We start from the raw sequence: 15,820 nt of genomic DNA, 5'->3' as shown, positions 1-15,820 counted from the left end.
GACACACGGACACGGACACACGGACACGGACGCACGGACGCACGGACGCACGGACACACGGACACCTCCCCCCACCCCTGGGACAGACACACACGGGCTTTCACGGCCCCCCTGGGGCGCGATGGATGGACAGAGACAGGGATGGGCACACGGACGGACGGACACAGGAGCCTGCGGCTGAGTTGATTTGCCCAAGCAGGAGTTTATTAGCCAGAGCCAGGGACCTTCTGGACACTGATGAGGGCCCGGGGGGTTTGTGACGGTTCTTCCCGGGGGTCCGGAGCCCCCCAGCTCTCAAATCCCCCTTCCCAGGGTTTTCTCTGGGTGGGGACAGGGGCCTGGAGCTGCCTCCAGAACACGGCAGGAGGAGGAAGCCAAGCTGGAATTGGGGTCCCTGCCCCAGCCCCAGGGGTCATCACCCCATCCCTCAGAGGGGTCCAGCTCCAAAGTCGGGGTGGCTCCTGGAGATCCCCCTGCTCCCTAATTCCCAGGGAATGCAAACAAAGTTTGTCCTGCTCTTCCCTTTGAGGTTCGAGGACAAAATTTCCCCTCTTGGGGCTTTCTCGGCTGCCTCTGGCTCATCCCAGTCCAGCAGCAGCAGCACCCGGGACGTGTTGGAGCTGTGGGGACACTGTCCGTGGCAGCTCCTGGCTGGGATTTGGGGTGTCCAAGCCCACGGGCCCTGTGGCGATTCAGGGGGAGCAGAACACGGCACCCACAGCAGCGCCCTGAGTTCATCTCGTGCTGCTTCCCCTTCCCAGCGTTCGAAGAAAGAAGGGAGTTGAGGCAGCCTGGCCCCAAAACATCCACGGAGAGATCAACCAGTTCACGGGGAAGCGGGGAAGCTGCTCCTGGAAGGGGAAGAACCCGAGCAGCGATGCCAAAACCCAACCCCTGCTCGGGCTCAGTCCCCTCCTCGTCCTGCCACAACCAAGGCTGGCTTCTCCCTTTTTCCCGAGGCACGCAGGGCGGATTTTCCCCTTTCCCAGGCCGTCAGGAGATCTCGTTGCCGAACACCTCGAGCACCAGCGGCGTGAGCTGCATGCTGTGCTCGGGCTGGAAGGAGAGGCAGCGGTACTGCCGCGAGTGCTCCTCGTTGAGGCTGCGCAGGTCCGCGAGCTTCTGGATCATCTTGGCGTAGAGCAGGCGGCTCCCGGGCGCGGCGTGCCGGGCGCGGATGTAGCTCTGCAGCACCTCCGAGAGCCGCTCCTGCAGGGCCTCCACCCGCGCCGGCTCCCGCACGCCCGGCCGGTCTGGGGAAGAGACGGCGCTGAGGGGATCCCCTGCTTTTGGGGCTTTTTAGGGCTTGGGGTGATTCACTCCCTTTTCTCCTAATCCCTCCCTTTTTGTCCCTTTTTAGGGCCAGCCGTGCTTGGGGGTTTTTTCCCCTCCCTTTTGTGGGATTTCAGGGCTCACGGTTTCTTCCCTCGCTTCTGTGGGTTTTTAGGGTTCAGGGTGGGTTTGTCCCTACCTGGGGACAGGATACAGATGGCCATGAGCAGCACGTGCTCCTCCTCATGCAGGTTCAGCTTCTTCAGCCCCACCTGGAATTTCACCAGCGGCTCCAGCAGGTCCATGCTGTGCCCAGCTGCGGAGAGAACAGAACCTTAGAAGGCTCTGGAAAAAGATCTTTTCCTCTGGGAGGGGATTTTTCCTGTGGGAGAGGCTTTATTCCTCTGGAAGAGGATTTTTTCTGAGATACTGAGGTGGCACTGGAGACATTGAAGGACCACTTGTTGCCCCCAAGCCCCCCAAACTCGGGGCAGAACCCACTCCCTTTCCCAGCACAAAACCGGGCACAGAGGGAAGCCACAACAGTGGGAAAACCCACGGAATTTCTGGATTTGGGGCTGGGATTCCCTTACCTTGAGTGACATCGCTGACCCTGTACTTGAAGTCGCTGCTGCCGCAGGTCCAGGACATGTCCTCGAGGGTGAAGGACTGGTTGGAGCGCAGCATGATCACCTCGATGGCGCTGCACTTGAGCAGAATGATCTGGTCCTCGGCCGACAGGTCCCTGCAAGAGGAATTTCCCTCAGGAGGGGATCAGGATGCTCAGGGGACAGAGGGGATGTGGGACAGGGCCAGGAGGAGCTGCCACCCCCCAGGGTGGTCACCGGGCCCTCAGCTGGGCCTCCCTCCCCAGAAATTCCCATTCCAGGTTTTTTTTTTCAGGTGGGTTTTTGCCCCAAATCTGGAGTGAACAGGGCCTGAGGCCCCTCACGAACCCCTCGAGTGCTGCAGCAGCTCCAGGTGTTTCCCTGATGGAATTTGGGTGCATTTTCCAAGGTTTTGGGAAAAGAGGAGAACCCCAGGAAGGGGGAAGAGACAGAAAATGGAGCTGGGAAGGGAACAGAGCCAAGGGACACCTGGGAAGAGGAAACAGGGAAGGCTGTGAAGGGCAGGATGGGATTCCTGGGAGTGGGAGATGCTGGATTTGGGATCCAAGGCCTCACCTGAATCCTGGGATCATCTTGGCAAAGCCGATCACCTTCTGGATGCTGTAGCTGACCAGGTCAGCCAGGTGTGGGAGCATGGAGAGCTGCGAGAACTCCAGGTTCATGGAGGAGCTCTCGTCCTGCTCCTCCGACAGCACCAGGCTGGAAAACGGCGGCGGCTCCACAGAATCTGTGCAGAGGGAAATGCTCTGAGGGGACCCCAGGGCGGTTTGCACCTGGATGAGCCCCCACAGGGAGTAATAAAAAGGTCTGGGATGGCAAATTCGGGTGAAACTGCTGCAATTCTGTCCCTGTCTCCTCTGGAGGGGTGAGAGAAGGGAACTGGGAAGGTTTTGAGGCCCTGTTTTCCAATGGGATCCAGGGCCAGTTTGGGATTCAGGCCTGGGGATGGGGATGAAGAGGAGGAGGAGAAACAGGGCTCTGGTGGTGGGGTTAATCTGGGCTCTGGCCAGCCCCAGAATTTGGGGTTTGGGGTGGTTTGAGGCGTCACCTCCAGCCCAAACGGAGCCCTGGGGTCCTTCCCCATGCTCCCAATCCTGTTTTAGGGCCGGGAGGAGCCGAGGCACACCTGGGAATGTGCTGAAGGCCTCAGAGCTGAAGAGATCCGAGGAATCCTCGGACGACAGGTCCTGGGTGAGGAGGGACGAGGATTTTGCGGCCCCTCTGCTGCTGGGCTGGCTCCTCACGGGGGGCTGGAGAAGACAGAGAAAACTCCCTGAGGAGCCTGGCCGGCAGAGGGATTTGGGGGTTTTGCAGGGGGAATTTGAGGGATAAAAGGGATTTTTTGGGGTTGTACCCGGAATTTGGTGAAGTCAGCATAGGTGGGGTCGTAGGTTTTGCGATGGGCCTCGAGCAGGACATCGATGACTTTTTGCTGCTCCTCCGAGAGTTTGGGTTTGAGGCTTTCCCTGAGCGCTTCCTCCTCCTTCCTCTTCAGGATCATCTCCCGCTTCCTCTGCACCTCCTCGTCCGTCAGGATGACTGGGAAAAGGAAAAGGGGAGGAATTAGGGATTGAAATGACCCCTGGGTGCCATGCCCAGCACCTGAAAAATCGCTTTTTCCACCTGCAAGCCCTTGGCCCCGGTTTCCTGCTGTGCCCAGGAGGTTTCTGGTGCTTTTAGGGAAGAATTTGGGGGCACTAAGGCCATGCCAGCCATGTCCCGTGCCCGCTCTGCTCCCTCCCTGTTCGCTCTGTGCTCCCAAATCCCAATTCTGAAACCCTCAGGGCCGCCAGGTTCACCCAGCTCCAGCTCCTCTCGGCTCCCAGCTGCCACCCAGGGGTGTCCAGCACTGCTTCAGGGCACTTTTAATCTGATTTTTAAGGTCAAGGCACAGCTGAGCCCCCCCCGCCCGCAGGGTTGGGGATTTATGACTTTTATTGGGGTGGCAGCGCTCGGCAGCGGCCAAAGGTCGGGCTCCACGCAAGGCTGGGCCTGTTTATTTAGGGAAAAGGAGCAGCCAGGGGCAATTTGGGCTCAAATAGTCACTTTTTTTATCAAGAACTCCAAGCCCTAAGTAGCCTTAGAGGGGCTGGAAGAGAAGAAAAAGCTATTTTTTTGCAACCAGGGAGCTGCACAAATCTCTGGGGATCACAATTCCTGAGAGCACCAGGTGGGACAGATCCCCCCAAAAGCAGGAATTCCCTTCCTCAGCCTTTTCTCCAGGGATTGGAGATCCTCCCCTCCCCCCCCCCCCAGGGTTGTTTTTAAATTCCTTGGGTGCAGAGATTGGATTCTGGGAGAGTCAAGGTGGAATTTAGGGCGAGAGGTCAGCAGGAGGAGCTCAAGGTGAGGAGCCCTCGGCCTCCCCTGTTCCTTTGGCCAAGGGCGATTTTCCATTTTCCATTCTCCATTTTCCAGCCTTGCACAATCTCAGAGGGGCCTGGCAGAGCTCTGAAGGTCTGGTTGGGGCTGAAAACTCACTCCCACCTCCCCCACTGGCAGCTCCGTGGCTGCCAGAGCCCAAATTACCCCCGGCACGAGGGTCTGCCCTGCTCATCTTCCTCCTCCTCGTGCCCATCCCACCCTCCCAGACCTGAATCCCAAACTGGCCCTGGATCCCAACACCTTGTGGAAAACAGGGCCTCAAAACCTCCCAGATTCCCTTCTTCCACCTAAAAATAACCCCAACCCCTGCTTCTCCCTCATTTTTCCGGTGGCAAAGTCCATTTTTAGCTATTTTTAGCCTCTCTGGGTCAGTTTTGGTTAATCCAGGCAGGAGTTGCTAACGGGGCTGTTTACATGTTAACTCCTGTGGGGAAAACATGGAGAAAACCTGGAGAAAACCCCCTGGAATTGCTGCCCAGGAACTTCCCAGCCTTTCCTGGGTAATTAATTGGCTGCTGGTGCAAATTAAAGCATTTCCCTCATTAGGGGCTCCCCAAAAAACAGGGACAGCCCCCAAAATCTGGGGGCAGCCAGTGTGGGGTGTGGCGTTTTCTGCCCTCACCAAGCTGCCAATTCCAAAGAATAAAATCCAGGGATTTCCATCAGGATCGTTGAAAATTTGAGCATTTTTTTCCCACAAACACCTCCAAATTTTGATTTTACGGAAGCCCCGGGGTGACATCAGGCTCTGTTTGCTCCCTGTGCAGCACATCAGGGAAAGGGCCTTGCTTCCACATCCCAAGTTTCCAGCTCCATGGACACCCTGGCCACAATCTCCCAGCAGAAAATGTTTGGTTGGAGCTCTCCAGGAGGCCTTGCACACCTCAAACACATTTATTTTTAAAAGCCACTTATCTCTAAATACACCTGGAGAAAACAAACATTTGGGCCACATTTGTGTGTTTGGACTGGGCTTAAAAACTGCTTTAATTCCCTCTGCTGTTGACTTAAGTCCCAGCTTTATCCCACATGGAAAAAAGGCTTGGAAAAAAAAAATCCCAGAGGGAGAGGAGGAAAACCCAACCCGGCTCCACGGGGATGGGGAAGCTCCTCCAGCTCTCCCTGTAGAGCATGGAAAATACTGGAAAAGAGGATTTTCAGAGCTGCTGGGAGCCACGGAGCTGATTTTCACAAAAAACCCAGGAAAATCCATGAGAAAAACAACTCCAGAGTGGGAAGGAATCATTAAACCAGCTCCTCTCAATCATTACCCGCTGCTTCCCCTGCCCTTTGCATCCCCCTGGGATGTTCCAAATCCCAGCCCTGGCACCAGGCACACGGAAAAGGGACCGGGCACAGCCCCTGGAGCATTCCCAGGGGTCATTCCCGGGAGCTGGACACTCACATTCCTTCATCATCCCGATGTCCACGCAGCGCTTGAGCCGGCAGGCCTGGCAGTGCCGCCGGTTGTCCTTGGTGATGTGGCAGTCCCCGCTGAAGGGACAGGTGAACATGGCCTTCCTCTTCATGCTCCTCCTGGAAAAAAGCAGGAAAAGGGGAAAACCCCACCTTTTTGGACTGAATTCCCACTGGTTTGGCTGACACTGCAAACATCAGCTGAGTTGGGAGCTGCAGGCACTGCTGGAAAAAGGAAATTTCCCCCAGGGAAACATCCGAGGGGTTCAGCCACGGGTTAATCCTAAAATGATTTGGGAGAAAATGACCTTAAACCCGGCTTGAGCTCCTTCCACTCAACCAGGCCGCTCTAAGCCCAGCCCAACCTGCTGGGTTTAAGCAGATTTTTGGGTCTAAACCAAAAGGGTTTAGGGTGAGGGATTTTTGAGGCCAGGAGGGTGGAAGGCTGGAAGGATTGCAGAGAAACCCCCCTGGCAGCAAATAAACCCGAGCTGGGGCCGTGTGGTTTAAACTGAGCTGCCCTAAGCCCGGCTTTGCTGGCAGAACTGGCCTGAGCACATTTTGGGTGTGCAGGGAGAGGAATTCTCGCTGCAGGACATGAGAGGAAGGAGCCTGAAATGACAGCCCTGAGCTGCAGCGAAACCACAGCCGGAACGGGAACGCCGAGCCTCGGGACAAAGCTGGCCAAGGGTAAAGGGTCAGAGCCAGACTCGTCCAAAGGAAAAGGGTCTGAACCAGAATATTCCAAGGCTAAAGGGGTTGGCGGGATTTTGGGAAGGAATTCCTCCCTGTGAGGCCCTGGAATGGAATTCCCAGGGAAGCTGTGGCTAAAAATATGGGTAAAAAAAAAAAATCTCCAATATGGATAAAAATCCCCAATATTTCCTCAGGCTGCAGCCCCAGGAATCAAAAGCTGGTTTTAGGAACGGAGATATCAACAAAGCAGCTTCACTCTGCCCTTACTTGCCAGGAATTTGGGATTTTTGGGAATTCATCCTGGAAAAATGGATGGCAGGGTCCTGTTTTCCCCCATTCCTCCAAAACCTTTGGAATTTTGCTGTCCCCAATGGGGACAAACAATCCCAGCACTCGGAATTCAGCCATGGACACCCCAAAATTCACAATTTTGGTGCACAAAAAGCTCCTTGTTTCCCAAAAAAACCCAGGGAAAGGCTGGGAATGTGCAAACAACGGGGCCTTGGAGCAGGGAAAAACACTCCGGGGGCTCAGGGCAGGCCAAAATTCCAGGTTGGGAATGAAAATTGCAGCTTGGGTGGCTCCAGAGGCTCCCAGGGTGACACTGGAGCCGGGCTTGGCTGGAATTCCATGAAAACCTTCCCAAGTCGCCCATTCCCAGGAGGATTTGGGATCCCAGAGGCTAAAAATAGTGGATTCCAGGCCTCATTCCCGGCCTGGAATGTGGGAATTGGGTTGGGAGGGCTCCAGGTGAAAGTGGGAATGGGGCAGGATTCCCAAGGGACAGAATTCCCAAGGGGGGTCGGCAGAATTCCCTGGAAACACCGGATTTTGGGAAGAGCCGCTCCAGGGGATCCCCTGCCCATCCACATCCCCCAATCCCAGAGTTTTTGAGGAGATTTTAGGACTTTTTGGCTCGGGAAAAACCCCAATTTGTGACGCCAGAGTTTTCCCACACTCCCCCCTTTCCCTGGAGCTCTGCAAGGCTCCCAGCTCCATGAAAAACCCTGGAAAAACAGGGAAAAACCCATCCCAAGGTTCCAAAACCACCAAAAAACCAAAACATTTCCCCCCCTTAAACCCTGGGAAGGCAGAACCGCCTGGAATTCCAGGCCTGTTCCGGGATCCCATTGGATTCCCATTGGGAATCCCAAGTTTTTTCTGGGATGGGGACATTCCTGAGGATCCAGGCCCACCTGAAGAAGCCCTTGCAGCCCTCGCAGGTCATGGCGTTGAAGTGGAAGCCGGTGGCTCTGTCCCCGCAGACCCCGCAGATCCTGGGAATGTTCCGCTCGGAGTCTCCGGCGGGATCGGGCAGGGAGGTGCTGGAAGTGCCCGGATCCATGGCTGGGAGGGGGAAAAAGCTGGGATTCGTCATGAAAATTCGGGATTTTTCTTTTAATTCCCTCTGATTTGGGGCAAATCCAGGTGTTTATTCCTAAAATTATTTCTAAAATTTAGGATTTTTCCTTGGATTCCCACTGATTTGGGCAAGGAATTTTTATTCCCATTGGCTCTGGGCATTAAAACCTCCCAAAAAAATCCAGTTTTTGGGATTCTGGAATGCCGGGAAAGCTCTGGGAGAGGCTCAATTAATGCCTCACTAATGAGGCAAAACAACCCCGAGGCTCCTTAAAAATTCCCGGTGCCTCTGGCAAGGAATTTGCCTTTTTTCCATTCCAAACCCACCCGTTCCCAAATTCCAGCGGCAGCAAGCGCTGGAATCCTTTAAATCCATTCAAATCCCGTTAAATCCCAATTCAATAATATCCTCTGCTTTGGGACTGTTTTCCAGGGATTCCTGAGGGGGATTTTGAGAGGGAGTTTTGGGATTCCTGAGGGAGATTTTGGGTCAAGAGCCAGATTTTGGGGCTTTCCCTGGAATTCCCTGGGACAGCATTCCCAGCTCTCCTCTCCCGCCATTCCCAACCAAAGCCTGGAGTTTCACCTTCATTCCTTTAATTCCTTCAGAATTTTGCTTTCATTTGGATTTTCCCAGCCGGGCCTTGGGGGTGGGGGTGGGCTGAAAGATCCCTGGGGATCCCTTCCCGTATTTTGTGAAGGTCCCATGGAATCCTCTCCCAAAACCGATCCCAAACAAAGAACTCCCGAAATCCCACAGGAGCTGCTCCATGAGGACGTTCCAGATAAACAAAATCCCGAGGAAAACCGGGACGGGGAAGGGGTGAAAGTTTCCCAACGGAATCGGAGCAAAGAGCAGGGGCAGATGCAACGCCCCGGGAATTCCAGCTGGGAAAAACGAGCCCGGCAACTCCGGAGCTCCTGGCCCTGACACGGGAGGGAACTCTGGGATGAGGAATTTGGGATCCATAGATCCCAGTTTTCTCTGTATCCCATAAAAAATTGGGAATATTCCACTTTCACAGGTTCCCCCTGGAGCTGGCACTTCTGGTCCCATAAAAATGTGGGAATGTTCCAGGTTAAACCCTCGGAGTGACATTCCCTGTGTCCCAAATGCATCCCACTGCTCCTTTTAAGTGGGAAAATCCAGGGAAGGCTGTCAGGGAGAAGCTGCTCCTGCTTGTGGCAAATTCCAAAACTCCTCCAGAGCTTCTCCCTGATTTCGAAATATTCCCAAACAGGTTCTGGCTCCGTCACCCTCCAGAGAGAGAAAACCACCCTGGTAAAATGCAATTCCCAGGAATTTTCATCTGGGATTCTTTTTTTTTATAATTTCCAGCCTCCCTTGGGCTTTTTTTTTTTTTTTTGCTCCAGAGGGAGGGAAAATTCCAGCAAAATGCTCCTGAAATCTGCCCCAAAAACAGGGACTGGGGAGAGGAGCTGGAATTTGGGGAATTCCAGCCTTAATTCCCTGGATTGGAGCAAAGATTGTCTGATCTTCCTGGTACAGGAACCCTGGGAATGGCCAGGGGAGGTTTAGGGTGGATATTAGGGAAAATTCATCATCCAGAGGGTGGTCAAGCACTGGAAAAATCTTCCCAGGGAAAGGGCACGGCCCTGAGGCTGCCAGAGCCCAAGGAATTTTTGGAAAATGCTCTTGGATATTTGGGATTTTTGCGTCCAGTGCAGGGCCAGGAGTGGGACTGGACGATCCCAAGTTGGAATTTTCCAGGATTCCAGCTCCTTCCTGCAAAGAAGAGTCAGGAACCCGCGGCCTTGGGATCCCACGTGGGATCGGGCCCTGCCCCACAGGAAACTCATTTCCCAACTTTCCCAGTGGGTAAAGGCCAATACCCAACCCCATTCCCAGCAGGAGAAACCCCATGGATTTGGCTGAGGGGGAGTTTTGGTGTGGGACGTCCAAAATTCGTCCGAAATCCACCCAAAATCCACCTCAAATCCTCTCTTTCCAGAGGCCCAACAACTCCTAAAGCACCGAATTCCCTGCACCTGCTCCACTTCCGACTTTTCCAGCTGCTTCAATTGCTAATTAATGGATTATTTAATCCATGAAGGTGGGGAAATACCCATGCGGAGAAAGGAGCAGCGGGAAGAGGGAGAAGGGGACAAGGACGAGCTGGATCCCAAATCCTGGCTTTTCCCACCTGTCTGGACAAGCCAGGAAGAAAATTCCAACTGATCCCAGCACGTGACAGGGCCAGGCCCTGCCCTGCTCCTTCCCTGGCAATTTTCCTGCTGCTGGAGTTGCTCAGAAATTGAGAGGGAATTCCACTTTTCCCCTTCCTGAGAGGAGCTGCAGCATTCCCAGTCCAGCTGCAGTGGGAATTGCTCTTCCCAGCTGTTCCTGGGCTGCAAAAAGACCCTAAAATGACATTTTTTGTGCTGGAAAAGGACCCTAAAATGACATTTTTTTGTGCTGTGAGCAAAGCCCTGCCCTGGACCTGCTCCCCCTCCTTCAAGGATCTCAAATCCCCCTTGGATTTGGGAATCAGATCCCACCTCAGCCTTTTCCCTGCCAGCTTTGGGACATAGCCATTCCCAGACATTTTGTCCCCAACTCTCCTGGTTGGAATTGTCACCCCTGGGGAGCAGCAGGAAGAGTTTCTGGGAGTGGGAATTTCCCACGAATGAAACAGCCCCAAAATCCCAATTTTTGGGTAGGGCAGGGGCCACCCTGGGCAGCAGCAGGACACAAATCCAGGTTTTTCCCATGGAATTCTTGGAGTGTCCCAGCCCCTCAGGAACGGATTGTGGAGCTCAGGACTCCTCCAGACACAGGAATTGCACCACAAGGCCAGGAGAAAATGGGGGGAAAAGCAAAATTCCAGGAAAACTGTGCTGGGAAGGGCTCTCCGTACGGAAAAATTCCCAAAGCAGAAGTGGAAGGGCAGCACCAGCCCCGTGGTGTGGAATAAAATCTCTTTTTGTGCTGGAAACAGCCCCAGAAGAGCCCCGGGAAGGTGTGGAGGGACACAAGTGGTTCCCAGCTGTGGCGAGTCCCAGGAAATCTGGGATTTGCTGTCCCCTCCCAGGTGAGCCAGGGGACACATCCTGGTCTTACAATAGAGCTGGGCCTTGTCAGACTCTGGAGCAGGGGATTTATGGGGCTGGGACGGATTTTTTGGGAGGAGGGGTCGTTTTTAGGGAGCTCTCTGGGGCAGCAGGGACAGGAGACCCCAAATTCCTGTCCCTCCCCTGGGATATGCCTGGAGGAAAAGGGAATTCTCACTGCAGCTTCTCCTCCTTACAGCTGGGAGCCTTTAGAGACCCCCAAATCCTGTGTTTTCCCCGGATAAAGGTGGAACCAGGATGTGCCTGGACGCTCAGATTCCTGTCCCTTCCCTGGGATGTGCCTGAGGGAAAAGGGAATTTTCACTTCGGGAGACCCCCAAATCTCTGTCCGTTCCCTGTACCTGGGATATGCCAGGTGAAAAAGGGAATTCTCGTTCCCCAGAGCCTCATCTTGCCCAAGGAAAGAGGAGGACGAGTGGGAATGATGAAGCAGCCGGAGCTGTTGCAGCCTGGAATTGGGAAATTGGAGCAGCAGCCACGCCTGGGGCATGGAGAAGGTGGGAAAACCCTCAGGAAACGGCTCAAACTTTTCCAGAGAAAAATCAGGAAGGCCTCATGTGCCAAAAATCTCCTTTTCCAGCCCACTTGCCTCCAGCAAAACTCTCTGGGAGTTACAAAACCGCTCAGGAATCGCTCCAGGAAAGGAGAATCCCTCCCCAGCGTTGCTGTTCCACTGCCCAGGAGAACCTGGAGCAGCTCCCTGGGATTCCCGGGAACGAGGAAACGCCTTTGGATGCCCGGATAAAGATTCCAGGTATTGTTTTCCACCCTTTTCCCATTTATTAGCGGCAGAAAAGGGCGAGGGTTGAGCTGATAAGAGCCGAGATAAGAGAAATGGGCCCGAGGAGGAGCTGAATCAGCAGCGGCTGGAGATGAAGTGGCACCGGGGGTGGCACCGGGGACATCCGGGCAGTGCCACCCCAGGCCCTGGCACGAGGAGGAGGAGGCGCCGTCCCCATCAGCTCCCCCCGTTTCAGAGCCTCGGAGAGTCCTGGACCTTCCTCGGCCTTTCCCGGGATTTTTGTTCCATTCTCACCTCGGTTCAATCGTCATTTCCCTGGATTTTTGCTTCCCTGGTTTCCCTGGATTTTTGCTCCCCTCGCTTTCCCCATCATCTCCCTGATTTATTTTTATTTTTAATTCCCAGAACTGTTCCCCTTCCCATTTCTCTCCTTTTTAGGTTCCTATTTCCATCCCAGCCCACCTTGAACTGGGATTTTCCTTGTCCCAATCCCTGACAATTCCAGAATTTCCCCTCCGAGAGCTTGGGCCAGGCTGGCTCTGCTTTGGCTCGGCCACAGGAGGTTAAAAATTATTCCTGGAGCAGGGTTAGCCATTAAATGGGAAAAAAAAACCCCTGGATTTTCTATTTATTCCATTTATTTCTCCCTAAACACAGCAGGATTCAGGGAAACAACCCCCAGCAACGACCCCAGGGGTATTTCCAGCGCGGGAAAATTCTGATTTTGGGGATTTTTGTTATTGCTGGGACATCTCAGCCCTGATCTGGTCACGCCCTGGAGATCTGGGGCAGACATCTCCCATCATCATCATCGTCGTCGTCATATCCCAGACTTTCCTTGCTCCAGGATTCCAGAGAGAGCCCAACCTCACCCTGGCATTTTCCCCCCTTTATTTCACCCCATTTCCACCAGATCCAGCCCGATCCTGGGGCTTTTTAAACTTTATTTAACTTCATTTATGCCATTTTTGGTCCCCTTGGTTTCAATCTTCAGTTCCCTGGATTTTTGATGCCCTCGCGAATTGGTTTAACCCCAATTTCCCTCGATTTTGGCTCCCCTCATTTCCCTGGAGTTTTGCTCCATTCACACCTTGGTTTAATCTTAATTTCCCTGGATTTTTCTCCCCTCACCCCGGCTTTAATCTTAATTTCCGTGGATTTTTGCTGCCCTCACCCCTGGGTTTAACCCGAATTTCCGTGGATTTTTGCTGCCCTCACCCCTGGGTTTAACCCAAACTTCCCCGGATTTAATCCCAGTCTCCCGGGATTTTCGCTCCCCCCGCGTGTCCCGCCGCGGCCGCGGCTCCTTCCCCGAGCCGGAGGAAGATGAGTCACGGGCTGCTCCGGGGGAGGAGGAGACGCCGCAAAAACGTCGCTTCTCCCGAAAACCTCTTTCCGAGAAAAAAAAAAAACCCCAACTTTTCTCAAAGCTCCAGCCTTGAAAACGAGAGGAAGGAGCGGCTCAGCCGCCTCTGCCGGCCCCAAACCACCCCAAAAACGTTTAGAGTGCCACGGGGAGGATCCCCCAATTGTGGTGCAGAAAATCCCCCCCGTACCTTTATTTTCCTGGTCCTGGCACGGCTCGGGATCGCTCCAAAATATAGGAAGGCTCTGGGGAATTAAAAAGGAGGGGGATTAATTCCGTGCCGGGGGCTCAGCCCCCGAAAAACCCCGCTTTGGGACCTTGAACGTGGGTTTGAGTCGGACGCTGAATCAAGAGAGCAGACAGAAACCCTAAAATCACCTTCCAGGAAACCCTAAAATCACATCAGTACCCCCGACAGCACCCAGGAACCCCAAAATAACACTACAAGAGAGCCTAAAATCTCATGAACACCCCGAAAGCCCCCAGAAATTCTCCGGTTTCGAAGTCCCCCCCAGAAAGGGGGAACCCCAGAGAGCGGGGAGGGACAGCGGTGCCTTTCCGGGATGTGGGGACGCCCCGGAGCACCCCAAAACTCCGGGGTGAACTCCAATTTCTGGGGGTAGTCAGGGCTGAGACTGGGTAGTCCATGACCACCCCAAAACCAGGAGCCACCCCTAGAGAGGCTGAGAGGGACCGGGACACCCCCAACCCTAAGGGGGATCCTAATTTTCGCAGGGAAAGCCCCAAGAGCCTCCAGCTGAGGGGGGACACGGAGGTGAGGGGGTCTCACCGGGGACCCCCAAGCGCTCCCAGGGCACCGGGGGGTTCAAACTCACACGGGAAAAAAACCCAAACCAGAACGGGAACACCGCGAGCCCAAACCAGGAAGCACCGGCAGCACCGGGGAGCCTCCACGCCCTCCTCCCCGTGCCCCTCCTGCCGGCGGGGACATCCTAGGAGTACCCCGTGCCCGCGTCCCTTCACCCCCACGGTACCCCACGGCCCCCGCACCCCCCGGTGCCCACGGGAACGGCCGTCCCCGGTTTGCCGCAGCGGGCACCCCCTGTATCCCAAGGAGCGCCAGAGCCCCGGCGAGCACTAAGAGGGTGTTGACCTGGTCCCGCTGTCCCCAGCCCGGTATCCCGGTGCTCGCCGCGTTCCGGTACCTGCGCTCCGACCCCGCCGCCCCCCCGGCCCCGGCCGCTGCCGCCTTTTGACGGGAACCGGAGCCCCGGGCCCCGCCCCCTCAGCTCAGACCACGCCCCCGCGGGCTCCACCCGCCAATGCCAGCGCGGCACCGCCTCGGGCCCGCCCACCCGCGCCACATAAGGGCAGCTGGGGGCGTGGCCACGCCCACGGGGGCGTGGCGGGAAAATCGCACGTGGCTCCCCCCGGTAGCGCGGGGGCTCCCCCGAGGGTCTCCGGCCCGCCCGGTGCCCACCGGACCTCCGCTGCCCACCCGGTTCCCGCTGCCCGCCCGGTGCCCACCGGACCTCCGCTGCCCACCCGGTTCTCTGCTGCCCACCTGGTTCCCGCTGCCCATCCGGTTCCCGCTGCCCGCCCGGTGCCCACCGGACCTCCGCTGCCCACCCGGTTCTCTGCTGCCCACCCGGTTCTCCGCTGCCCACCCGGTTCCCGCTGCCCGCCCGGTTCCCGCTGCCCGCCCAGTGCCCACCGGTTCTCCGCTGCCCACCCGGTTCCCGCTGCCCGCCCTGTGCCCACCCGGTTCTCCGCTGCCCACCCGGTTCTCCGCTGCCCGCTCGGTGCCCACCGGTTCTCTGCTGCCCGCACGGCCTTCGCTGCCCACCCTCTCTTCGCTGCTCACTCGATCCCGCTGCCCAGTCGGGAGCACCCAGGTGGGCAGGGGACTCTTGGGGTGCCAGAGCCCAGCGCTTCGGGGGCTGCCACCCCTCCAGAAAGCCCAGTGGGTTCGGGCAGCCGATCCAGCTCCCAGTGAGTGCCCAGTGCTGTACTGAGACAGGAAAAAAGCCACCAGCGCCAGAGTGCCACCCCCAGCACTCCTGGCTCTTTGCAAACTACAGCTGCTCCCCACAGAGCCCCGGCCTCCACATCAGGAGCCTGAACCGAGCCCGGGGAACCGCAGGACACCTGGATTTGGCTGCTCCTAAAGCATCTGATGGTGTTTGGGACAAAGCAAGAACCGACCCTGACCACCCAAAATCCCATTATTGGGGTCTTGGAATGTGGGGATTTTGGCAGAGCCAGCTCAGCCCAGTCTGGGCACGCTGCACCCCAGTCTAAAAAAAATCGGCATATTCGGCAATTTTCCACTTTCCAAATTTCCATCCTCATCCCCTTCTCGCCCTGCCTGCGTCCCCCCCCGCCTCCGGGACGCAGCCACCCGCAACACCGAACAGAGCAGCGAGAAAGGCTCCCAGAAAACCGCTCCTGCTGCTCCCAGGTTTTATTGGATGTTCCCTAAACACCGAACAGAGCAGCGAGAAAGGCTCCCAGAAAACCGCTCCTGCTGCTCCCAGGTTTTATTGGATGTTCCCTAAACCCAAAATCCCGAGAGCAAACGAGCCCGCGGTGCAGAGGAGCCCCCGCAGCCGCGGGCACCGGGTTCAGCCGCCGCGATTTGCGTGGGGAAAACGCTTCGAAATCGCCTTTAAATTGATTTAATGAGACTGATGAGGGGAAAACAACGTCTGGGAAGAAATGGGAGCTCATCAGAGGCAATTTCGTGGCGCGGAAGGATTTCGGGAGGGTGCAGAGTGGTGGAAGCTGCTCATCCCCATCCCGGCGTTTCTGGGATCGCAGCTCTTTCCATGCCCAAAAAATGTCCCAAAAATCTCCCAAGGCTTTTCCCCACTGACCCGGCCGCGCCCAGAGCAGCGT

At 56.0% G+C, this 15,820-nt stretch overlaps 1 protein-coding gene across 2 annotated transcripts; it reads right to left on the bottom strand.

Moving 5' to 3' along the window:
• Positions 1 to 178: 178 nt before the first annotated feature.
• VDR (vitamin D receptor) lies at positions 179 to 14,181 on the bottom strand. Of its 2 annotated transcripts, none has more exons than XM_042022452.1 (10): positions 14,128 to 14,181; positions 13,152 to 13,206; positions 7,595 to 7,745; positions 5,692 to 5,822; positions 3,256 to 3,440; positions 3,028 to 3,151; positions 2,457 to 2,628; positions 1,866 to 2,017; positions 1,472 to 1,588; positions 179 to 1,253 (listed from the first exon to the last, which is right to left on the bottom strand). In XM_042022452.1, exons 3-10 carry the CDS (start codon positions 7,741 to 7,743, stop codon positions 994 to 996), a joined length of 1,290 nt encoding a protein of 429 aa, XP_041878386.1. In that variant the 5' UTR covers positions 7,744 to 7,745; positions 13,152 to 13,206; positions 14,128 to 14,181; the 3' UTR covers positions 179 to 993. The 2 variants fall into 2 exon arrangements, with proteins under 2 accessions (XP_041878386.1, XP_041878385.1); XM_042022451.1 differs by having other exon boundaries at positions 14,076 to 14,175.
• Between the last annotated feature and the right edge of the window lie 1,639 nt (positions 14,182 to 15,820).

Source organism: Corvus kubaryi, unplaced genomic scaffold, assembly GCF_017639235.1.
Source record: "Corvus kubaryi isolate FWS band 111438036 unplaced genomic scaffold, C.kubaryi_AGA036_p1.0 37206, whole genome shotgun sequence".
Taxonomy (NCBI): Eukaryota; Metazoa; Chordata; class Aves; order Passeriformes; family Corvidae; genus Corvus; species Corvus kubaryi.
This window is presented reverse-complemented; position numbering and strand designations above follow the sequence as displayed.

Bases quoted from the DNA above. Each gene is read 5' to 3' on its own strand.
- VDR (XM_042022452.1), bottom strand. From the start codon at position 7,743: ATGGATCCGGGCACTTCCAGCACCTCCCTGCCCGATCCCGCCGGAGAC. The intron at 5,823-7,594 runs GTGGGCCTGGAT...GCTTTTTTCCAG, and splicing joins GGCTGCAAGGGCTTCTTCAG to GAGGAGCATGAAGAGGAAGG. The intron at 1,589-1,865 runs GTAAGGGAATCC...TTCTCTCCGCAG, and splicing joins GGTCAGCGATGTCACTCAAG to CTGGGCACAGCATGGACCTG.